General features: G+C 38.7%; 1 protein-coding gene across 2 annotated transcripts in view; it reads left to right on the plus strand.

Annotated features, from left to right (window-relative positions):
• The window catches only part of NYAP2 (neuronal tyrosine-phosphorylated phosphoinositide-3-kinase adaptor 2), a 154,201-nt gene that overhangs the window by 15,285 nt on the left and 119,893 nt on the right, over positions 1–19,023 (plus strand). For both annotated transcript variants that reach the window (XM_075201948.1, XM_075201949.1), the window contains exon 2: positions 3,393–3,633. In XM_075201948.1, the coding sequence (XP_075058049.1) occupies positions 3,431–3,633 (203 nt within the window). In that variant the 5' untranslated portion in view covers positions 3,393–3,430. The remainder of the gene's footprint in view (positions 1–3,392; positions 3,634–19,023) is intronic.

The raw sequence follows: 19,023 nt of genomic DNA on the forward strand, positions 1-19,023 counted from the left end.
GTTTTTCTAATTTTATTTTTTATAAATCTGTAATAATTTTACAGCAGCACTCTCCTTATTTTATTTATATTGTTGTTCTATACAGACTTCAGTACCATGTTTTTGAGAACAGCAAATAATATCGGCACTATTTTTTGTATTTTATTTTATCTAATTCGTGCCTGATTTTGCTATTCCTTTATATTGATATACAATGAAGCAGTATCCATAGTAACAAGCAGTTACTGAGAATGAGCTAGTTTTATATTTTTCATTTTTTGTAAGAAATCATAGGAAGGTGACTTACGAACATATTCCTACAAATAATAATCTAAGAACTCTGCAACTGCCCCAGTCATTGAGGATATATCTGAAACAATTGGAAGAAATGGAGGATCAGCACCAATTTTATGAATTTTTTTGTAATCGACTGATACAGCCAACCAGCTGACCTTGAGTAATAAAATACTACATAACAAATCAAAACCTAATTGGATGAATACTTAACATTTATTTGTCATAAAAAAGAGTAAGGCTATTTCTGCTTTACCGCACATAGTCAATAAGCACTAATGCACCACCTTTATCAGCAGACTTCAAAATAATAATTTTAGCAATTTATAAATGTCCTTGAACTTGGTGTTTTGCATCAGTAATGTTATCAGAATGGTGTTGTGGTTGGGTGATTCTCCTGACCATTCGCGACCTGGATACATTTCTGAATAGTAGTGAATGAAGATGTTTTGCATATATGTATATATTTTATTTATACATATATATTCATAAATATATAAAGAACGTTGTCATGAAGACATAGTAAAATGTTTTTAACTGTCTTTAAAATTTAAATAAGTCAACTTCCAAGCGAAAAGGAGAAATTCTAATTGTTTGTGTAACCACATATATTGGTAAAATTTCTTGATGACTTGTTAAGGATCGTATCTCTTTCTACGAGTGACCTCTCCCCTTTCAATGTTTCCCTATGGACTGTTTGGTACAGATTCCTAAAACAATGTTGTTGTAGATGCAGATCAAGTGGCAGCACCTGTAGATTTTTCAGTGTCACTAGAATCCTTTGTTAATATTTCACTCCCTGATGCTCCCACTGAGTTTTCTATGGGAGCACCAACTCTTCTATATCTTTTTGCTAATCTTTGAATAAAATACAATGAAGGTCTGAGAGTCAAGGATATAAACATTTGTCTTTAGAATCATTTCACATCTGCCTTTATGTTCTCTCTTTATTTTGTTTTACCTCTTCGTTTTAGAGATTTCTGTGAAAAAATCTACAGTATTGGCCTTTGCAGCAGATAAAGGTTCAGAGATTGAGAAGTATCATGTCAGTGATAGTAATTTATTTGCCAACTGAGTCTTGGCTTCACATTTGCATCACTGTGAGCATAATTTGTAATGGGCATCTGTCCGAAACATTATACCATCTATTGCAAAACTCTGTTATTTCTAGCAAATGTAAAAAAAAATATATATATATGAATATTATGGTATATGACTTGCTTGATAAATATTTGATAAATAATGATATACTGTGTAAACTGTTTAAAATAAGCATAACAAAAAGTAAATTGAGATCTTCACATGACAAAATGTATCTATATGACATAGAATATATAATTTCTTACACGCATTTAATCAAATTATTAATAAGTATGTAACCAAGTCACAGATCCCAACACTAATTCTATTGTCTCTTTAATGGTCTTAATTTTGAAAATATTGGGAGGACCTTCTGGACTTTTTTTTCTTTAATCATCTTCCACTGCTTTGTCTAACCTTTAGTTCCTGCCAGTAAATAGGCATTACTTAGCCATGAGCATGAGTATATTGTCTGCTTCTCAGTCGGTGGGCATAGCTATAGCATCAATATGTAAGAAGGTAGGCAGAAGAAAAGCAAAAACAACCAACTGTTTCCTAAAATCTGAAGGAGAGGACAATGTTAGCCATTTGGGAAGACTGAGACTCAGTGGTCATTCCATTGGTTTTAACATGAATACATATTAATTAGTGATTTGTATTCTTTTCCAAGGCAGGATGCATGTACATGTCATTTAGAAACCGAAATGCAAAGTTGTAATTCCAATTATCAAAATCCTGTGGTTGCGCCTGCTGATTGTACCAAATGAACACTGTTACGGCTCTAGCATCCAGGGATTGATACTTGTGTTGCTATACTGGACATAGACTCACATCCATTGGTTTGGCACTTGGGTCAAGTGAACATATCTGTCTATGCCTGGTCACCTTAACACAGTACCACTCTTTATCTGTGATATATATTTAAAGGGTCATTTGCTTGAGATTGTGGTGAAATAAAATTACTGATTGTAAACATGAAAACCAAAATAAAATCATATTTCATGTATGAATGATCATATAAAACCTTAACAAAGGCCATTTAACTTACCCAGAAACATATTAATGCATTGCTGAGAAGAGTGTTCACAATGTAATGGGTATACCAGTCTAGTCTGCTTTTTAAATTGCTTGTGAACCATATGTTGTACCCAAGTGTTTTTCAAGAGCTGCACTGCAAGGATTAAAGATTTGGTAATTTGCTAAATGAAGTGTGGGTGTGGTGTATCACTGAGTGTATAAACACACCATAAAAGACTACACAGTACAATATGTGGTGCCAGTTTGAATGTTAACAATCTGTGCTATTCATTTGTTTATATAAAATGTTATGCCTTATGTTCTAATCTAAGCCAAACTGACAGTGAATCATGTGTTCTATTGTGCAATTACTAACCATGCATTCTCAAATGTTCCATCCCAATTTCTTATTTGCTATTCCAGTAGTTAACTATTTACAGTAAAAAATTAATTTGCATTAACATATTTTTTTCACTTATGAACATGGTTGTTTGGAGTATGCATGGAAATATGTTAATGTGTTAGAAATTAAATGTAATAGAAATACAAATATTTCAGTGTTAGCGGTAAAGAGGAAGCTTTCAACTTGATTGTTTAATGAAAAATGTAACACCCTTATTTAAAAAAACCAAAACAGGGCTGAATATAGCACAAGGCACAGTAGGCCTCTGCCTATTGGTGGCAAAGGCTAAGAGACATTAGTTCTCTCTGCATAGTGCATATGTCAAAGCTATTTTTGTTTCATAAGCAACGTGAAATCTTCTGAGAGATTGATAATAATCAGTTTGCTGTTTATGTGGGGAGGAGAGGGCCAGTATATCCTGCTATGTGGGAGGACCTGTAGATCTAGAGACTGCTCTATGTAAAAGGATTGGGACAAATGAATAAAGTTGGATTTTGTTCCTTTACTTTATAATCATGTAAATCTATCTCTGGACATATCACATAGATCCCAAAGACTTAGAATGCTATGAAGGTTTAACGGCCTGCTAATTAACATGACATGTTTTCTTATCCTGCAGGGCAACCTACCTGATTTTAGATTATCTCCTGCAAGATCATGAGTACAAATCAAGAGGACGATACTTTGGGCACATTTCTCCAATACATTGAAGACATGGGGCTTAAGGCCTACGATGGCTTGGTAATACAAAATGCTTCAGACATCGCTCGAGAAAACGATCGTCTGAGAAATGAAACAAATCTGGCTTACTTGAAAGAAAAAAATGAAAAACGTCGAAAACAAGAGGAAGTTATTAAACGGTAAAGATGATTATTGTAGCGTACAACACTACATTGTTTACTTCTTTTCCATTTCTGTTACTTAACCTTAAAAACCTCCTTGTTATAAGTTGTATGCTTACTGTTATTCAAAATGAATTGCCACTAAATACATAAGGCCAAGCACACAAAAAAATACAAACATGTACAATTGTACAAAGTCCTCCATCCCTTAACCCTGACTCTCTTATTAGAACAGACCTGGGCAGACAGCCAGTAGAGGTGAGTCACATTTTCAAAACTGTTCCACAAAACATTCACCTTGTTCCGCATATGGCTGCAGAATTGTCCATGATTAAACAGTGGAATTTTACGATGTGAGTTCCGCGTCCTGAACTGGTGCTTCTCTGTCATGTACAATATCTGTCTCACAGGACCATAGAGCAATACTGTCCCCCTCATGAAATGTGCACTGAATTTGATCCAGAGTCTTCTTTGCATTTTAATTAATATTAATGTATAAAGCTAAAGCCCAAATGGGACATATAGATGGAAGGCAGAAAAGAGGTATTTCATTGTACAGTTGGTTAATATTGAATAGGTAAGAACATTTTCAGGGACAGATCCTGGGATTGTTCTTTGAAATTAGGGACCACTGGAGACTAGGGGATAAATGTATCAAGCTGAGAGTTTACCGGTGGGTTTGAAAAGTGGAGATGTTGCCTTTAGCAACCAATCAGATTCTAGCTACTATTTTGTAGAATGTAGTAAATAAATGACAGCTAGAATCTGATTGGCTTTTCAAATCCGCCGGAAAACTCTCAGCTTGATACATTTACCCCTAGGCCTACATAATGTACATTGGATATTTTAAATGTTGAAACCTGTGCACAGTGTCTAACTGCCCATGAAAGTGACAGCTTCATAATAGTAATAAAATTGTTTGGGATTTTTGCATGCAAAATTTTAAGTTTTGCCTGTGGAATTTCAGTCGTACCCAAACCACAACACACAGCAGAATTAATTGAATTTCATAGTCTATAAATTTCATAGTCTATAAATTTCACTATGTGAATTTCAGTTCAGAATGGCACTGCGCTAAACAGTAAAGCAAAAGCGAAATTAGAATATTGTATCGCCAGAACTTTGAACCTCTGTATAACTGTCCGTTCCAGCAGAATAACTGATTCACGTGATATTTCAGTGCAATGTCGCTCCTCTTTCCTGGCCAGGTGTTATCATATCAGAACATTGCTCAATGCTCTTTGTAGCTGGAACACATGTAACCCAAAATGCAGATAAACACACACTTTCACCCATTAAGAATAAAAGTAATAGTTAGCAATGACTGATATATTATTAGGGGATATGATTTTAATAGATAAAGACCAACTGTTAGTCGCAGTATTTTTGTACTTCAGTTACTGTCTAAACAGACATCCACAGCTATATGGAGTATTCAATTTGGTTTCCAAGAAAGAGAAACTTTACACTGCTACAGATTATATACTAATATACAGTTTTACATGTTAAGGGAGTATAATAAAATAATACTCCTAAGAAAATGTGAAAAAATATTTTAATATTTTGTATTCTCTTTGTATTGCATGTTTTAAACTGATTTCTACCCTTTAGATTTTATATAACTCAGTTTAGGTTTTTGTATTTTTAATAGACTAAAGGTATTTTGTTTTAATTAGCAAGATGGTTTGGTCATTGCCCAGTGTGGACTTACTAGTGCGTAAAGTGGGATACACAAGTGTCTGTTTTCGTTGTATGTTTGTGTAAATGCATCATTGCTCATATTATGTAAATGTGAACAATTGTGTGTGTCTGTGTAAGTGTATCTATCCTTATATGTGTACCTTATAAATGTGACCCTATTACTCAGTCCCTGTTGACCAGAAACCATGGCAACATTCCAGATACCCCAGATTGTGCAAATGGATTGGGGTATCAGTGGTACACAATGGTACACAGTGTTACACAATGGGACACAATGGTACACAATGGTACAGTTTCTCTCTCTAGATGACCACACACAGGCTAACATGGTCATCAGATGACTGGATTAACTTCCAAGTCCAATCAACAAATCTCATCCAATAGGACATTAATAGGACCAATGTTCATGTTAAGCAACAAAATCTTCAAAATAGTCAGATTGCCCAGCATTAGATTGGTGCCCATGGTAAACAAGGATACATGATAGATAATGATAGAAACAATAACTATTTATCCAACTATCTATCTATCTATCTATCTATCTATCTATCTATCTATCTATCTCTCCATCTATCTCTCCATCTATCTATCTATCTATCTATCTATCTATCTATCTATCCATTATTTGCCTATTCATATAGTGTATGGAAAATGTAATATGTCAAGAGCTTTTTCAGGAGAGGGCTGGGAATGATGACATGAGAACAGTTGCCCCCAGGGCCAGTATTCCCACTGATAAAATGAAACCCACTGACCACTTGGTAGCAAACAAATTGTATCTGGAGCCACCATCTGTGCATCACCAGAAGCAGATCCTTTCCCCACCTGTGACGTAGCTGTGGTCAGGGTTGGTGACATTGTAATTCACACTATTGTCCATCTGTCTTTTGGAGGAGGCAGAGGTGAATGTAAAGTTAATTGGCTTATTTATAGGCTATAACTTTCCCCTTAATGCAGCTCTTTCTAGCATACAGGCATCACTGTAAGGAGCCTCCACTCTCTTCCCTACGTGTCCCAGTCCCACAGATTTACATCTGTTTACAGCATCATAAGATGAGTCTATTGTTTGTAAGAAGAACACGGGAAAGAACTGAGGTTCCCAACTGATACCCTAACCCTAATCCCCAAGCTAATGTCTATTATTAGCAAAAATCCACCTTAAAATTACTCTGACCCCAAACCACCAGCTAAATCCTGACTTTGATCCAAGTAACTTCATTTTAAAGTGTTAATTTTTAAATGACAACTACACTTAAGAGTGCAGCCTTCTTTCTCTTGAGAGGTATAAATGCCCCTCAGGTCTGAGGAAGCGGAGATAAGCAGGCTGTATTCAGGTTGGGAGGCATGCCTTGGAGTATGTTGTCCATCTCCTCCTCAAAACACACCCCCCCCACACATACACACACTTTCTTTAGTCGACATAAAAGTCTCCCCAATTTAAAGAATTGGAACGCCTGGAGGACGATGCAGAAAAGACACTCCTCCAAGCAACAAGTCATGGGATCCTGGTAAGTAGTATACATATTTTTCACAAAATAACAATTTATTAGAAGCATCCAGAAAAAACCCCCAAAAACAAATACATATTAAACAAGGTAAGAATCAACAAGTGCACAACCGACACAGAGGGTGTAATAAGAAGAATAGAAAAACAAAGTAACAATATATACCATATTATATAAGACAGCTAACCAAATATAGAATTATACAGAAAAAAATAATGTCTACATGTGCAGCAAATGGAAAAAAAAAAGGTATCAGATGTTTAGTTTTTTGTAAACAAAATGGAAGGTGGGGGCAGCAGGAGGGAAGGAAAAGCAACGAAGGATAGAGTCAGGGGGGAAAGGAGGGGAAGGGGTGGAGAAGGAACCTCTCGAGCAGGAGGGGAAGAATTAGGGATAAGCAGCCTAAGATTGGGCTCAAAAGACTGTAGAGGTGAAATCATAACAAAGGAATGGTAGCATGGGATAAAAGGTTCACAAGAGAATGAACACCTGACAAGAATCTCTGAAGGGCCTGGCAGGTCCACCATATATGTAGGAAGGAACCAACATCATGACACCGCGTCCAGCAAAAAGGGGAGGAGCTTGGCTAGATCTTGTGCAGTCTGGTTGGGACGAGATACCACTGATACAAAAGTTTATATGAGTTTTCTTTGATATGTACATTAATAGAAGACTTTGCAGCTCTCAGTCAAATGTCCCAACCAGTCCTCTATGTCCAGTTCCTCATTCAGATTCCTCTCCCTGTGTCGTTCCTAGAGGGCCTTCAACATGCAGTCTTTTTAGTAAGGAGGAATGATAAAAGGACGAGATGAGGTCCTTAGACGAGGGACTACTCAGACAAAGATATCTTAAGGAAGTTGGTGGCCTAGCAGAGACTCTGGACTGGGAGGACTGATAGAAATGTTGGACTAAAAACTGTAGATATTAATGGCAAGCGAAAGCGGGAATCCTGAAGGTCAGAGAGTTGTATAAATTTTAATCATCTTTTATTATGTTTTTTATATCATTTTAACTATGGAGTTTATAGCTTTGAAATCTGCAAGATTCACTGTGTTGTTTTTACATTCTATAGTTAATGATTAACTTCTATAATTTCTTTGTGCTGCAATCATCCCCATCCCCCCTCCAGCTAAACTACTTACCTTAGTTCAAGTCCCCCCCTCTCCTCCTATCCCGAATAACTGCCAGTCTTTGCCCAGTACTGCTCTATCTTCCATCTTCTCCGAAACTGATGCTTTGTATGTGGCTTATTGTCCTTCTGTGTAACTAATCCAACTAGGGGTCTACTTATCTACCCTGCTAAACTGGTGATTTTCTATCGCAGTAACAGAATCTTACTACCTATCAGACTAGTGTATGAGCACTGGAACTTGTTTGGACTTGGGCTGCCAGTTGCAGATTCAGTTATAAATTAAATAAAAAAGTTTATTTAGTTAGTTTGTTTAGTTAAATAAAAATAAGTTAAAAATAGAAAAAAAGAAAAACTTTATAGCTAATAATAATAATAATAATAATAATAATAATAATAATTTATTTTGTACCAGTGCTGCTTTCTCCATCCTGAGATGGCAGTAGATATAAGAGGATGGCAGCAGTGCTTGTACCACCACTGTCCATGATAATTAAACTTGCCACAAAGATAGTTTAGACATCAGGTCTCTGGAGGATGGGCAATGTTAATGTGACCCTTGGATGATGGATTACATGGCATGGTGGTAGGTGGCCTGGTACATCCTCCCCTTAATCCTTTAAAATCAGAGATTTTAAATAAAAGCCTGTGACCTTTTTCTTTTCACTGCTTGGTGCACTGTCTATCATTGTGTAAATAATGGTGTATTGTTGTGGGCAGAGGGACAGATAGTGTCCATGTCTAAGGTCAAGCAACTGGCTTCTGCTTGGTTTTTGTGTGCCCCTTCTTCTCAGGCCTCATCTCTGTCCTAGGGCTCACTGTGAAAGGAATCTTCTGAAGCCAAATGCTCAGTGTAATTAGTGAACAATTGTTGCATGACAAACCCTTCTCAGACACTAACTGACTTTCCTTTCAAAGTTGTTTTACATTCAGTGAATATTGAATTATACAAAGGACATTCCACATAGTAGCACTGAGAGGATATTTCTCTTCTTATTACTTTGTTCTTTCAGCAACATCCAAGATAAATTGTATCTCTGGCCCTTTCATTTTATTTTAGCAGTGTTTTTCTTCTCTTTTAGTAACCAATGGGGGGTTTTATTGTATTTTTTTCTGGTGGTTTCTACAGTTGTATGTGTTTAAAAAAAATATTTTTATCAACATTTAATGATATTATGTTTGGGCATAATATAGGTTTAAATGCTAAGCACAAAGTAAATGCCTGGCGATAAGGCTAGAGCGGCATTACAGGGCTCTGACAAGGCAGTAGGGGGGTTTGTTATCCCTGGAAACTTGGCTGGCGATGCGGTAAGAAGAGTCTTACCACACTCAGACAGTATCTGTATCAGCTGCAGCCTTACCGCTCTCAGACAGTATCTGTATCAGCTGCAGCCTTACCGCTCTCAGACAGTATCTGTATCAGCTGCAGCCTTACCGCTCTCAGACAGTATCTGTATCAGCTGCAGCCTTACCGCTCTCAGACAGTATCTGTATCAGCTGCAGCCTTACTGCTCTCAGACAGTATCTCTATCAGCTGCAGCCTTACCGCTCTCAGACAGTATCTGTATCAGCTGCAGCCTTACCGCTCTCAGACAGTATCTGTATCAGCTGCAGCCTTACCGCTCTCAGACAGTATCGGTATCAACTGCAGCCTTACTGCTCTCAGACAGTATCTGTATCAGCTGCAGCCTTACCGCTCTCTGACAGTATCTGTATCAGCTGCAGCCTTACCGCTCTCAGACAGTATCGGTATCAGCTGCAGCCTTACCGCTCTCAGACAGTATCTGTATCAGCTGCAGCCTTACCGCTCTCAGACAGTATCTGTATCAGCTGCAGCCTTACTGCTCTCAGACAGTATCTGTATCAGCTGCAGCCTTACCGCTCTCAGACAGTATCTGTATCAGCTGCAGCCTTACCGCTCTCAGACAGTATCGGTATCAGCTGCAGCCTTACCGCTCTCAGATAGTATCTGTATCAGCTGCAGCCTTACCGCTCTCAGACAGTATCTGTATCAGCTGCAGCCTTACCGCTCTCAGACAGTATCTGTATCAGCTGCAGCCTTACCGCTCTCAGACAGTATCTGTATCAGCTGCAGCCTTACCGCTCTCAGACAGTATCTGTATCAGCTGCAGCCTTACCGCTCTCAGACAGTATCTGTATCAGCTGCAGCCTTACCGCTCTCAGACAGTATCTGTATCAGCTGCAGCCTTACCGCTCTCAGACAGTATCTGTATCAGCTGCAGCCTTACCGCTCTCAGACAGTATCTATATCAGTTGCAGCCTTACCGCTCTCAGACAGTATCTCTATTAGCTGCAGCCTTACCGCTCTCAGACAGTATCTGTATCAGCTGCAGCCTTACCGCTCTCAGACAGTATCTATATAAGCTGCAGCCTTACCGCTCTCAGACAGTATCTGCATCAGCTGCAGCCTTACCGCTCTCAGACAGTATCTGTATCAGCTGCAGCCTTACTGCTCTCAGACAGTATCTGTATCAGCTGCAGCCTTACCGCTCTCAGACAAAATCTGTATCAGCTGCAGCCTTACCGCTCTCAGACAGTATCTGTATCAGCTGCAGCCTTACCGCTCTCAGACAGTATCTATATAAGCTGCAGCCTTACCGCTCTCAGACAGTATCTGCATCAGCTGCAGCCTTACCGCTCTCAGACAGTATCTGCATCAGCTGCAGCCTTACCGCTCTCAGACAGTATCTGTATCAGCTGCAGCCTTACTGCTCTCAGACAGTATCTGTATCAGCTGCAGCCTTACCGCTCTCAGACAAAATCTGTATCAGCTGCAGCCTTACCGCTCTCAGACAGTATCTGTATCAGCTGCAGCCTTACCGCTCTCAGACAGTATCTGTATCAGCTGCAGCCTTACCGCTCTCAGACAGTATCTGTATCAGCTGCAGCCTTACCGCTCTCAGACAGTATCTGTATCAGCTGCAGCCTTACTGCTCTCAGACAGTATCTGTATCAGCTGCAGCCTTACCGCTCTCAGACAGTATCTGTATCAGCTGCAGTCTTACCGCTCTCAGACAATATCTGTATCAGCTGCAGCCTTACTGCTCTCAGACAGTATCTGTATCAGCTGCAGCCTTACCGCTCTCAGACAGTATCTGTATCAGCTGCAGCCTTACCGCTCTCAGACAGTATCTGTATCAGCTGCAGCCTTACCGCTCTCAGACAGTATCTGTATCAGCTGCAGCCTTACCGCTCTCAGACAGTATCTGTATCAGCTGCAGCCTTACCGCTCTCAGACAGTATCTGTATCAGCTGCAGCCTTACCGCTCTCAGACAGTATCTGTATCAGCTGCAGCCTTACCGCTCTCAGACAGTATCTGTATCAGCTGCAGCCTTACCGCTCTCAGACAGTATCTGTATCAGCTGCAGCCTTACCGCTCTCAGACAGTATCTGTATCAGCTGCAGCCTTACCGCTCTCAGACAGTATCTGTATCAGCTGCAGCCTTACCGCTCTCAGACAGTATCTATATAAGCTGCAGCCTTACCGCTCTCAGACAGTATCTGTATCAGCTGCAGCCTTACCGCTCTCAGACAGTATCTGCATCAGCTGCAGCCTTACTGCTCTCAGACAGTATCTGTATCAGCTGCAGCCTTACCGCTCTCAGACAGTATCTGTATCAGCTGTAGCCTTACCGCTCTCAGACAGTATCTGTATCAGCTGCCCGGCAATATTTCATTAATAAATTATGGCAATAGGAGTTTTCTATTGCTGCGATAAGAGGCGATAGAAAAACATCAATTTCGTCTGTATTTAATAAATAGGCCTGGATAAATGTCAGATAGTTCACACATTCTATTCAGTTGACTTGGGATCAAAGTTAGGTATTTTCTCATCTTTTGGAGTTAAAATAGCTACCTAAGTGGCGATTTAGAGTACTGTCATCACGCCAATCTGTCTTTTGTCCATTTTTCCTCTTTCATATTTCATATATTGTTGCAGATTGCTCCCCCTCCCCCTTACTACAAATGAAATACCAAGTTGAAAGCCTTGTGCTTGCTCATTATTTGTAGTAAACAGCCAGATGCTGTGGAGGTGGAGCGTTCTCTGACAGTGCTGCCTGACTGCTTACAAGAGACATACGGCAGACATAAAGGTTCGTTCTGAAGGCTTTCTCCAAGCATTCACTCACTTTCTTAATACTGCTTAGATATTTTTAACAATTACTTAGTTTTTCAGCGCAAATGCTTGTTATTTATGTGAGGAAACATGAAGTGTGATATTTCAATGTCAGGTGTGTATATTTCATTTATTGCTGGGCAATGCTGTATATTGATGGAGATTTAGTACAGAAATGTGAACTGTTCCGTGCAAATGTATCATTCTTAAAATACTGTAGCAACCAATCCAACGTGACCCCTTTCACGCCAAACAAAATGCGCCAATTTCCTACTTTTAATTGGATGCAATTTAATTAATTGGAGAGGAGGGTGTTTGTTTGTTTTTTTTAACATCAAAAAAATAATTCAATCCAGTTAACTGTAATAGTAAATTAAGTGACATGTTCGGGAGGTGTTATGTTAGAGTATCTGCTGTAGCCTTAAACTAAAAAGACTCTTATCTCAGTTATCTGTTATTGACTTTGGAAGTAATCATCTAGTAACTAAGTACTAATATTTTCTGAGCTTTTTCTGATGGTGAGCTGCCATGATAATTAAAATGAATTATAATAGAAAATCACATTGTGTTTCAATATAACAACTTGTAACATTTTAAAACATTATCAAAATATGTTTTAAAACAAACATGCTCTTGTTCATATTCTTCAGGACAGTGCAGTATAGAGCATGTTGCTCTCTGGGAAAACATATCAAAGTTAATGTTTTATACACTGCTCTTAAGTAGAGATGAGCGGGCTCGGATATCTGAAATCCGAGCCCACCCGAACCTTGCCGATCCGAGCCGGATCCGAGACAGATCCGGGTATTCCCGCCAATTGCAAAACTGAAACCGAGGCTCTGAGTCATAATCCCGCTGCCGGATCTCGCTATACTCGTATTCTATAAATTCCCCGCTAGCCGCCGCCATCTTCACTCGGGCATTGATCAGGGTAGAGGGAGGTTGTGTTAGGTGGTCCTCTGTCCTGCTATATCTCGTGCTGTGCTGTGCTGTGTTGTGTCCTTCTAAGGGCATTGTTATTTCCCCATTATTCCCAAGTTATAAAAATTTTAAAAAAAAGTAAAAAAAATAAAAATAAAATAATTATAAAAAAAAGAATGATTGTTATTGAATGTTATTGAGGTTAATAATAGCGTAGGAGTGAAAATAAACCAAGAAACTTGATTTTAACACTTTTTATGTTTTTTTCAAAATAAATCCGAATCCAAAACCTTAAATCCGAACCAAAACCTTTCGTCAGGTGTTTTGCGAAACAAATCCGAACCCAAAACCTCAAGCAAATCCGAATCCAAAACACAAAACACGAGACACCAAAAGTGGCCGGTGCACATCCCTACTCTTAAGTGCAAATTTACACTAAACAATAACAATCAGGAATTTGTTATTAGCTGTCTAGAGCAAATGACACAACAAAAGCAAATGTCTGATTGGTTGTTATGGTTTAATGCAAACTTGCTCCTAAATACAATGTTACCTTATCTCACACTTCTTTGTAGCCAGCCGTAGCAATGCAGTAATTAAAAAATTGCATGTTGTTAAGAAATAATGAGATAAACAAGGAACTATTTTTTTAAAATATTTTATTATACATAAAATATCTGTAGTTTTCTAGGTCAGTCATATTTCACTATAGTGAGTTTATACTGTTTTTATTTTGTTTTCTGGATCAGTGTGTAAGTTAATTTGAATTGGGTAGAGCTTGAAGCAGCATGTAGCCAATCAGAGCGCTTGTCCTTTCCACTAGCAGCCAACTGTTAGGCTGCATAATGACAGCATTGCTCTCCAAATGTGATACACCAACTTTGATATGTATTTAGCAGTTTGCTGAATGTAGCTCATCCTGTATGGACGGGCTAATTCTTCTCTATGAAGTTGTACATACGGAACATTGTAATAAGTGTTGACCAGCACAAAATATAGAAAAGTGTATTTTTTGCAGCCAGTGCTTGTTAAAGCATTCCATGAGATGCAGTTTTAGAAACCTGGAAGACCATTGGGGACAAGTATGAATGGATTCTGACTTGTACACACAGACCATGGCTGCAAAAATTAGTGCATGTTCCATCCAAAATCCATTCTGCATACAGCCTGTTGTTGTTCTGTTCACTTAGTATAACTGGCTACAAAACAGGTTCTATACACAGTTACTCCTATTACTTCCACAGCCGTGTGTACTATAAGTGCACTCTTCTTAGGGTTCAATGATCCCAATTATGCTGGGCTCACCAAGCTTTGAACAGGGTTCACACAGAATGTTCCACAAATGAAAAGTGAAAAGTGCATGAGTGTACAAGTCCTAGCAGGTAGGCGTACTTACTATGTACTGTGATTACACAATGTTTTTCCACAATTAATGGACAAATATTTAAAAAATAAAAAGCAACTGAAGCTGGATATAAATCAGAGATGAGCGGGCTCTGATTATCGCAATCCGAGCCCACCTGAACAGTGCGGATCCGAGGGCGATCCGAGCACTGTTCGGGTACTTCCGGCGGAGAGAAACAGTGAAAGCGAGGCTGAGACTCAAAATCCCACCGTCGGATCTCGCGAGACTCGGATTGTATAAATTCCCCGCTTGCCGCCGCCATCTTCAGTCGGGCTAAGATCAGGGAAGAGAGAGGTTGGGTTTTTTAGTGGTGCTGTGTCCTGTCACTCTGTCCTGCTGAGTCCAGTGGTGCTTTGTCCTGTGCTCTGTCCTGCTGAGTCCAGTGGTGCTTTGTCCTGTGCTCTGTCCTGCTGAGTCCAGTGGTGTTTTGTCCAGTGCTCTGTCCTGCTGAGTCCAGTGGTGCTGTGTCCTGTGCTCTGTCCTGCTAAGTCCATTGTTATTAAAAAATTATAAAAAAAGTATAAAAAAAATTCTACTGCAATATATAAATACGTTCACTGTTCCTGCAGTCCAGAAATATTAGTACTGCAATATATAAATACATTCACTGTTCCTGCAGTCCAGAAATATTAGTACTGCAATATTAAACTACGTTCACTGTTCCTGCTGTTCCAAAAAATAGGTTCTGCTGTATAACTCCAGTCCAGTGGTACTCTCCTGTGCCGTATATAATTTTTAAAGGCTTTGCCGAGTGTGTGTGGTTTAGGGGTACGCTCTCTTGTGCTGCATATAATGGAGTACCAAAATTTGGAGGATAAAGTAGGGAAAGATCAACACCCACTTCCTCGTCCTAATGCTGAAGCTGCTGCCACTAGTCATGACATAGACGATGAAATGGCATCAACGTCGTCTGCCAAGGCCGATGCCCAATCTCATAGTAGAGGGCATGTAAAATCCAAAAACCCAAAGTTCACAAAAATTAGCAAAAAAAGAAAATTAAAATCATCAGAGGAGAAACGTAAACTCCATCTTGCACCTCTTTTTTTTTCTTTGACAGGTCGTTTTGTGGGGGTCCAAACAAACCAATCATTTCAGCCACAGTTTTGTAGGCCCTGTTGGTTTGTTAAAGTGCGCATGTCCTATTTCAACAACATAAGGGTGGGTGGAAGGGCCCAAGGACAATTCCATCTTGCACCTCTTTTTTTGGCATTATGTGCTCTTTGGGGCCTAGTTTTTCAAACTGCCATCCTGTCTGCCACTGCAGTGCCACTCCTAGATGGGCCACGTGTTTGTGCCGCCCACTTATGTCGCTTAGCTTAGATATCCAGCTACCTTGGTGCAACCTTTTGGCCTAAAAACAATATTGTGAGGTGCGAGGTGTTCAGAATAGACTGGAAATTAGTGGAAATGATTGTTATTGAATGTTATTGAGGTTAATAATAGCGTAGGAGTGAAAAAAAAACAAAAAACTGGTTTTTAGCATTTTTTATGCTTTTTTAAAAAAAAATCAGAACCCAAAACCCTAAATCAGAACCAAAACCATGAGTGGGGTGTTTTGGCAAAACAAATCAGAACCCAAAACCTCAAGCTAATCAGAACCCAAAACCCAAAACACTAAAAGTGGCCGGTGCACACCCCTAATATAAATGGGCACTTCTTTAAATAAAGCCTTTCTTGGAACGCTCAATTACATTTTTACAAATATTTTTTAAACATTTTATTTATATTTTGTTAAGTCTAACTGGAAACCCAAGTCCAGGGTTCCAGTCTCTAGTGCGCATGCGTGAGCTGGCAATATGGGTCATGGATGCGCAGATGGACCCACGTCTGGTTGGCGTAGCAGTAAGGCTCCTCTTACCGCTGCCAGCCAGTACCCTGGAGAGTTGAGTATCACTAAGCTGCTTCAGCGAAAATGTTATGGTGAATTGCAGTGGTAGAAATTTTATTTTGCAGCAATAGAAAATTAGTCCTATCACTACTAATAATAAATAAAAGTATGGATATAAAGTATTTTTTAAACATTTCATGAACAATGCAGAGCTTCCATACTAATAGTGTCAAATTGTATGAAACTTACAAAGTACAATTCCTTGGAGCAAAATATCAGTTTCCATTCAAATGCAACATTGTGTATATTGTTAATGACCAAAATAACATGTATTTTATCCATATTAACCTGGGAACGGGCCATATACTTGTAAAATTCATTGTCATGGTGGAAACAGTACAGAAAAGGTGATATATCATTATACTCAGCCCATCAGTGCCAGAGTCATTTAAATGTAATCACACAATACTGAGAATATAGTTCTGTGCAGAACATGTAAAGCAGATTATGGCATTATTATCAGAATAAAATAGAAACAGCATAGATTTAGGAATAAAGATAAGCAACATTTTCAAAACTGTTCTAGCAAAAAGTCTCCTTATTCAGCATTTGAGCCTGGAATGTTGTATGTTTCTCCGTCAGTATGTTTGTTCCATCCAGATTTGAGCCTGGAATGTTGTATGTTTCTCCGTCAGTATGTTTGTTCCATCTAGATTTCCCCCTAATTATATGCTTATTGCAGCCTAAACATGTGAATATGCTGTCACTGCTCAGGGATGCCCATGTTTTGTCTGGCTCCTGCACACCCTGTTCCTGTACTCCTTAGACATTATAAGGATAGTTGCCAGCATTAAGAAATGTTTTGCAGGAGCACTTTGCTGGTTAGTTGGTGCATCCACACAGGTTACATAGTTGCAATCTTTTGGAGTCTCTGTATTTATAAGTTAATACTTATTTAATAGAAGAATTTAAATGCAAAAAAAATGCATCATAACTGAGGTCTGTAAAATTATCATGATAGGGAATGCCCACCCCCCTCTAGATGTGCTAAAATGCAGCTGCAAGGTATAATTTTACAATGTTGACAAGTATACTATCCCCTTCATTGTCATGTTTACTGGTATATCAGTGCAATTAATGCATTTTAAATAACCCTTTTTGATGTTCTAAGGCTTAGAGAATAAGAATAGATGGTAAGAATCTACAACTCAGACAAATAGGATTTTTTATTGTGCAATTGTTCAGTTCTGAAAAACAGGAACAATTCCAGGTACATTTTTTGTAAAACATATTCCTGGAAATCAGGAGCGTTTACAACAATGGTTATATAGGATGATGCTGTTACTACAGTAATAACAGGAAAGAAAAATGTACAATTAAGTAAATTGGTATGGAAACTTTTTCTTCTGTATGTTAACCCAGAGTTACAAATCATAATAAAGAACCCAGAGTTACAAGTCATAAGTAATAACCCAGAGTTACAAATCATAAGAACCCAGAGTTATAAATCATAAGTAAGAACCCAGAGTTACAAATCATAAGTAAGAACCCAGAGTTACATATCATAAGTAAGCCAAGCCAGGGGGAAGGTAGAAACCAATAATCTCCATTGTGGAAGGAAGCATTACATTGTTAGTGTGAACAGATTGCCATGTTTTAGGAAATCACAAAGGTTAGAGATTAGTGCAGAGGTCAGATGAGCATAATCAATGGAGAAGAGGTCAGAAATCTAGTGAGAAAAGGCATAGAAAGAAGGGGCATGAATGAACAAGGACAATCAAGAAAATAACTTAAAACTTACAACATTTTGGTGCTATGCCTAATTTTCTTATATGAAGCCTATAGACATCCATTAGGAAAGAGATGCTTCATGAAGGTAACAGCCATCTATGACATGTCAGGGGGGGAAAAGAAAGCCCTGGACTAAAGAGTACACGTCATTTTGTGGGCTGAACCGATATTCATATAGTCCATCATTTCACTGAGAACTAGTGGCATTACCAATAAATGATAACTAGAATCCGATTGGTTGCTATAGGCAACATCTCCACTTTTTAAACCCACCGGAAACTCGCAGCTTCATACATTTACCCCCAGATTAGGACAGAATTTTGCATACTGAGCCTATTAGCCCTATCAAGCCTGACCCCTTGTCCTCAAATCCTGGCTGATAGCATTGCTACCTCTCAACCCCTGCCAAAATTAAAAAATTAAATAGACAGGCAGCACTCAGACTTCAATCATTCAAAATGATACACTATACTTTTTAAACAACTGTTATGTCAACACTTTACCCGGTTAAATGACACATAACAATGATGGAGTCATTTGATTGATGGTTGCATAAAAAAAGCTGGTTTACTTTTCAATCCCATTTCAACCTTCTCAGCTGCATCAGTTAGTGCAGTATTGCTATTAATGCAAAACAGACCTGTAACAAAGAAGTCCATCTTAATTTTCAGTGTTAAAGATCATTTAAAACTGAGTGACCTGTCTTCACTCTCAGACATTGTCCTGAATATATACACATTTATTTGTGGAATTTAAATGTTACCTTTGTCTGAAAATGATATACTCACATTTAAATAGTGAGTTTTCTTTAGACATCTGAATTAGATAAATAACATAGCCAGTCCCTTGAGGGCATTTCCATGCATCAACCATCAGTTTAATTAATAACCCATTCTGTTGTGTGCAATTTCTTCATACAACACTCAAGACTTACCATAGCTGCTCACCAGCTGTTGTTGGTGAACCAGTCAATAGGAGTTATAGCTGAA

This window comes from Mixophyes fleayi, chromosome 3, assembly GCF_038048845.1.
Source record: "Mixophyes fleayi isolate aMixFle1 chromosome 3, aMixFle1.hap1, whole genome shotgun sequence".
Classification (NCBI taxonomy): Eukaryota; Metazoa; Chordata; class Amphibia; order Anura; family Limnodynastidae; genus Mixophyes; species Mixophyes fleayi.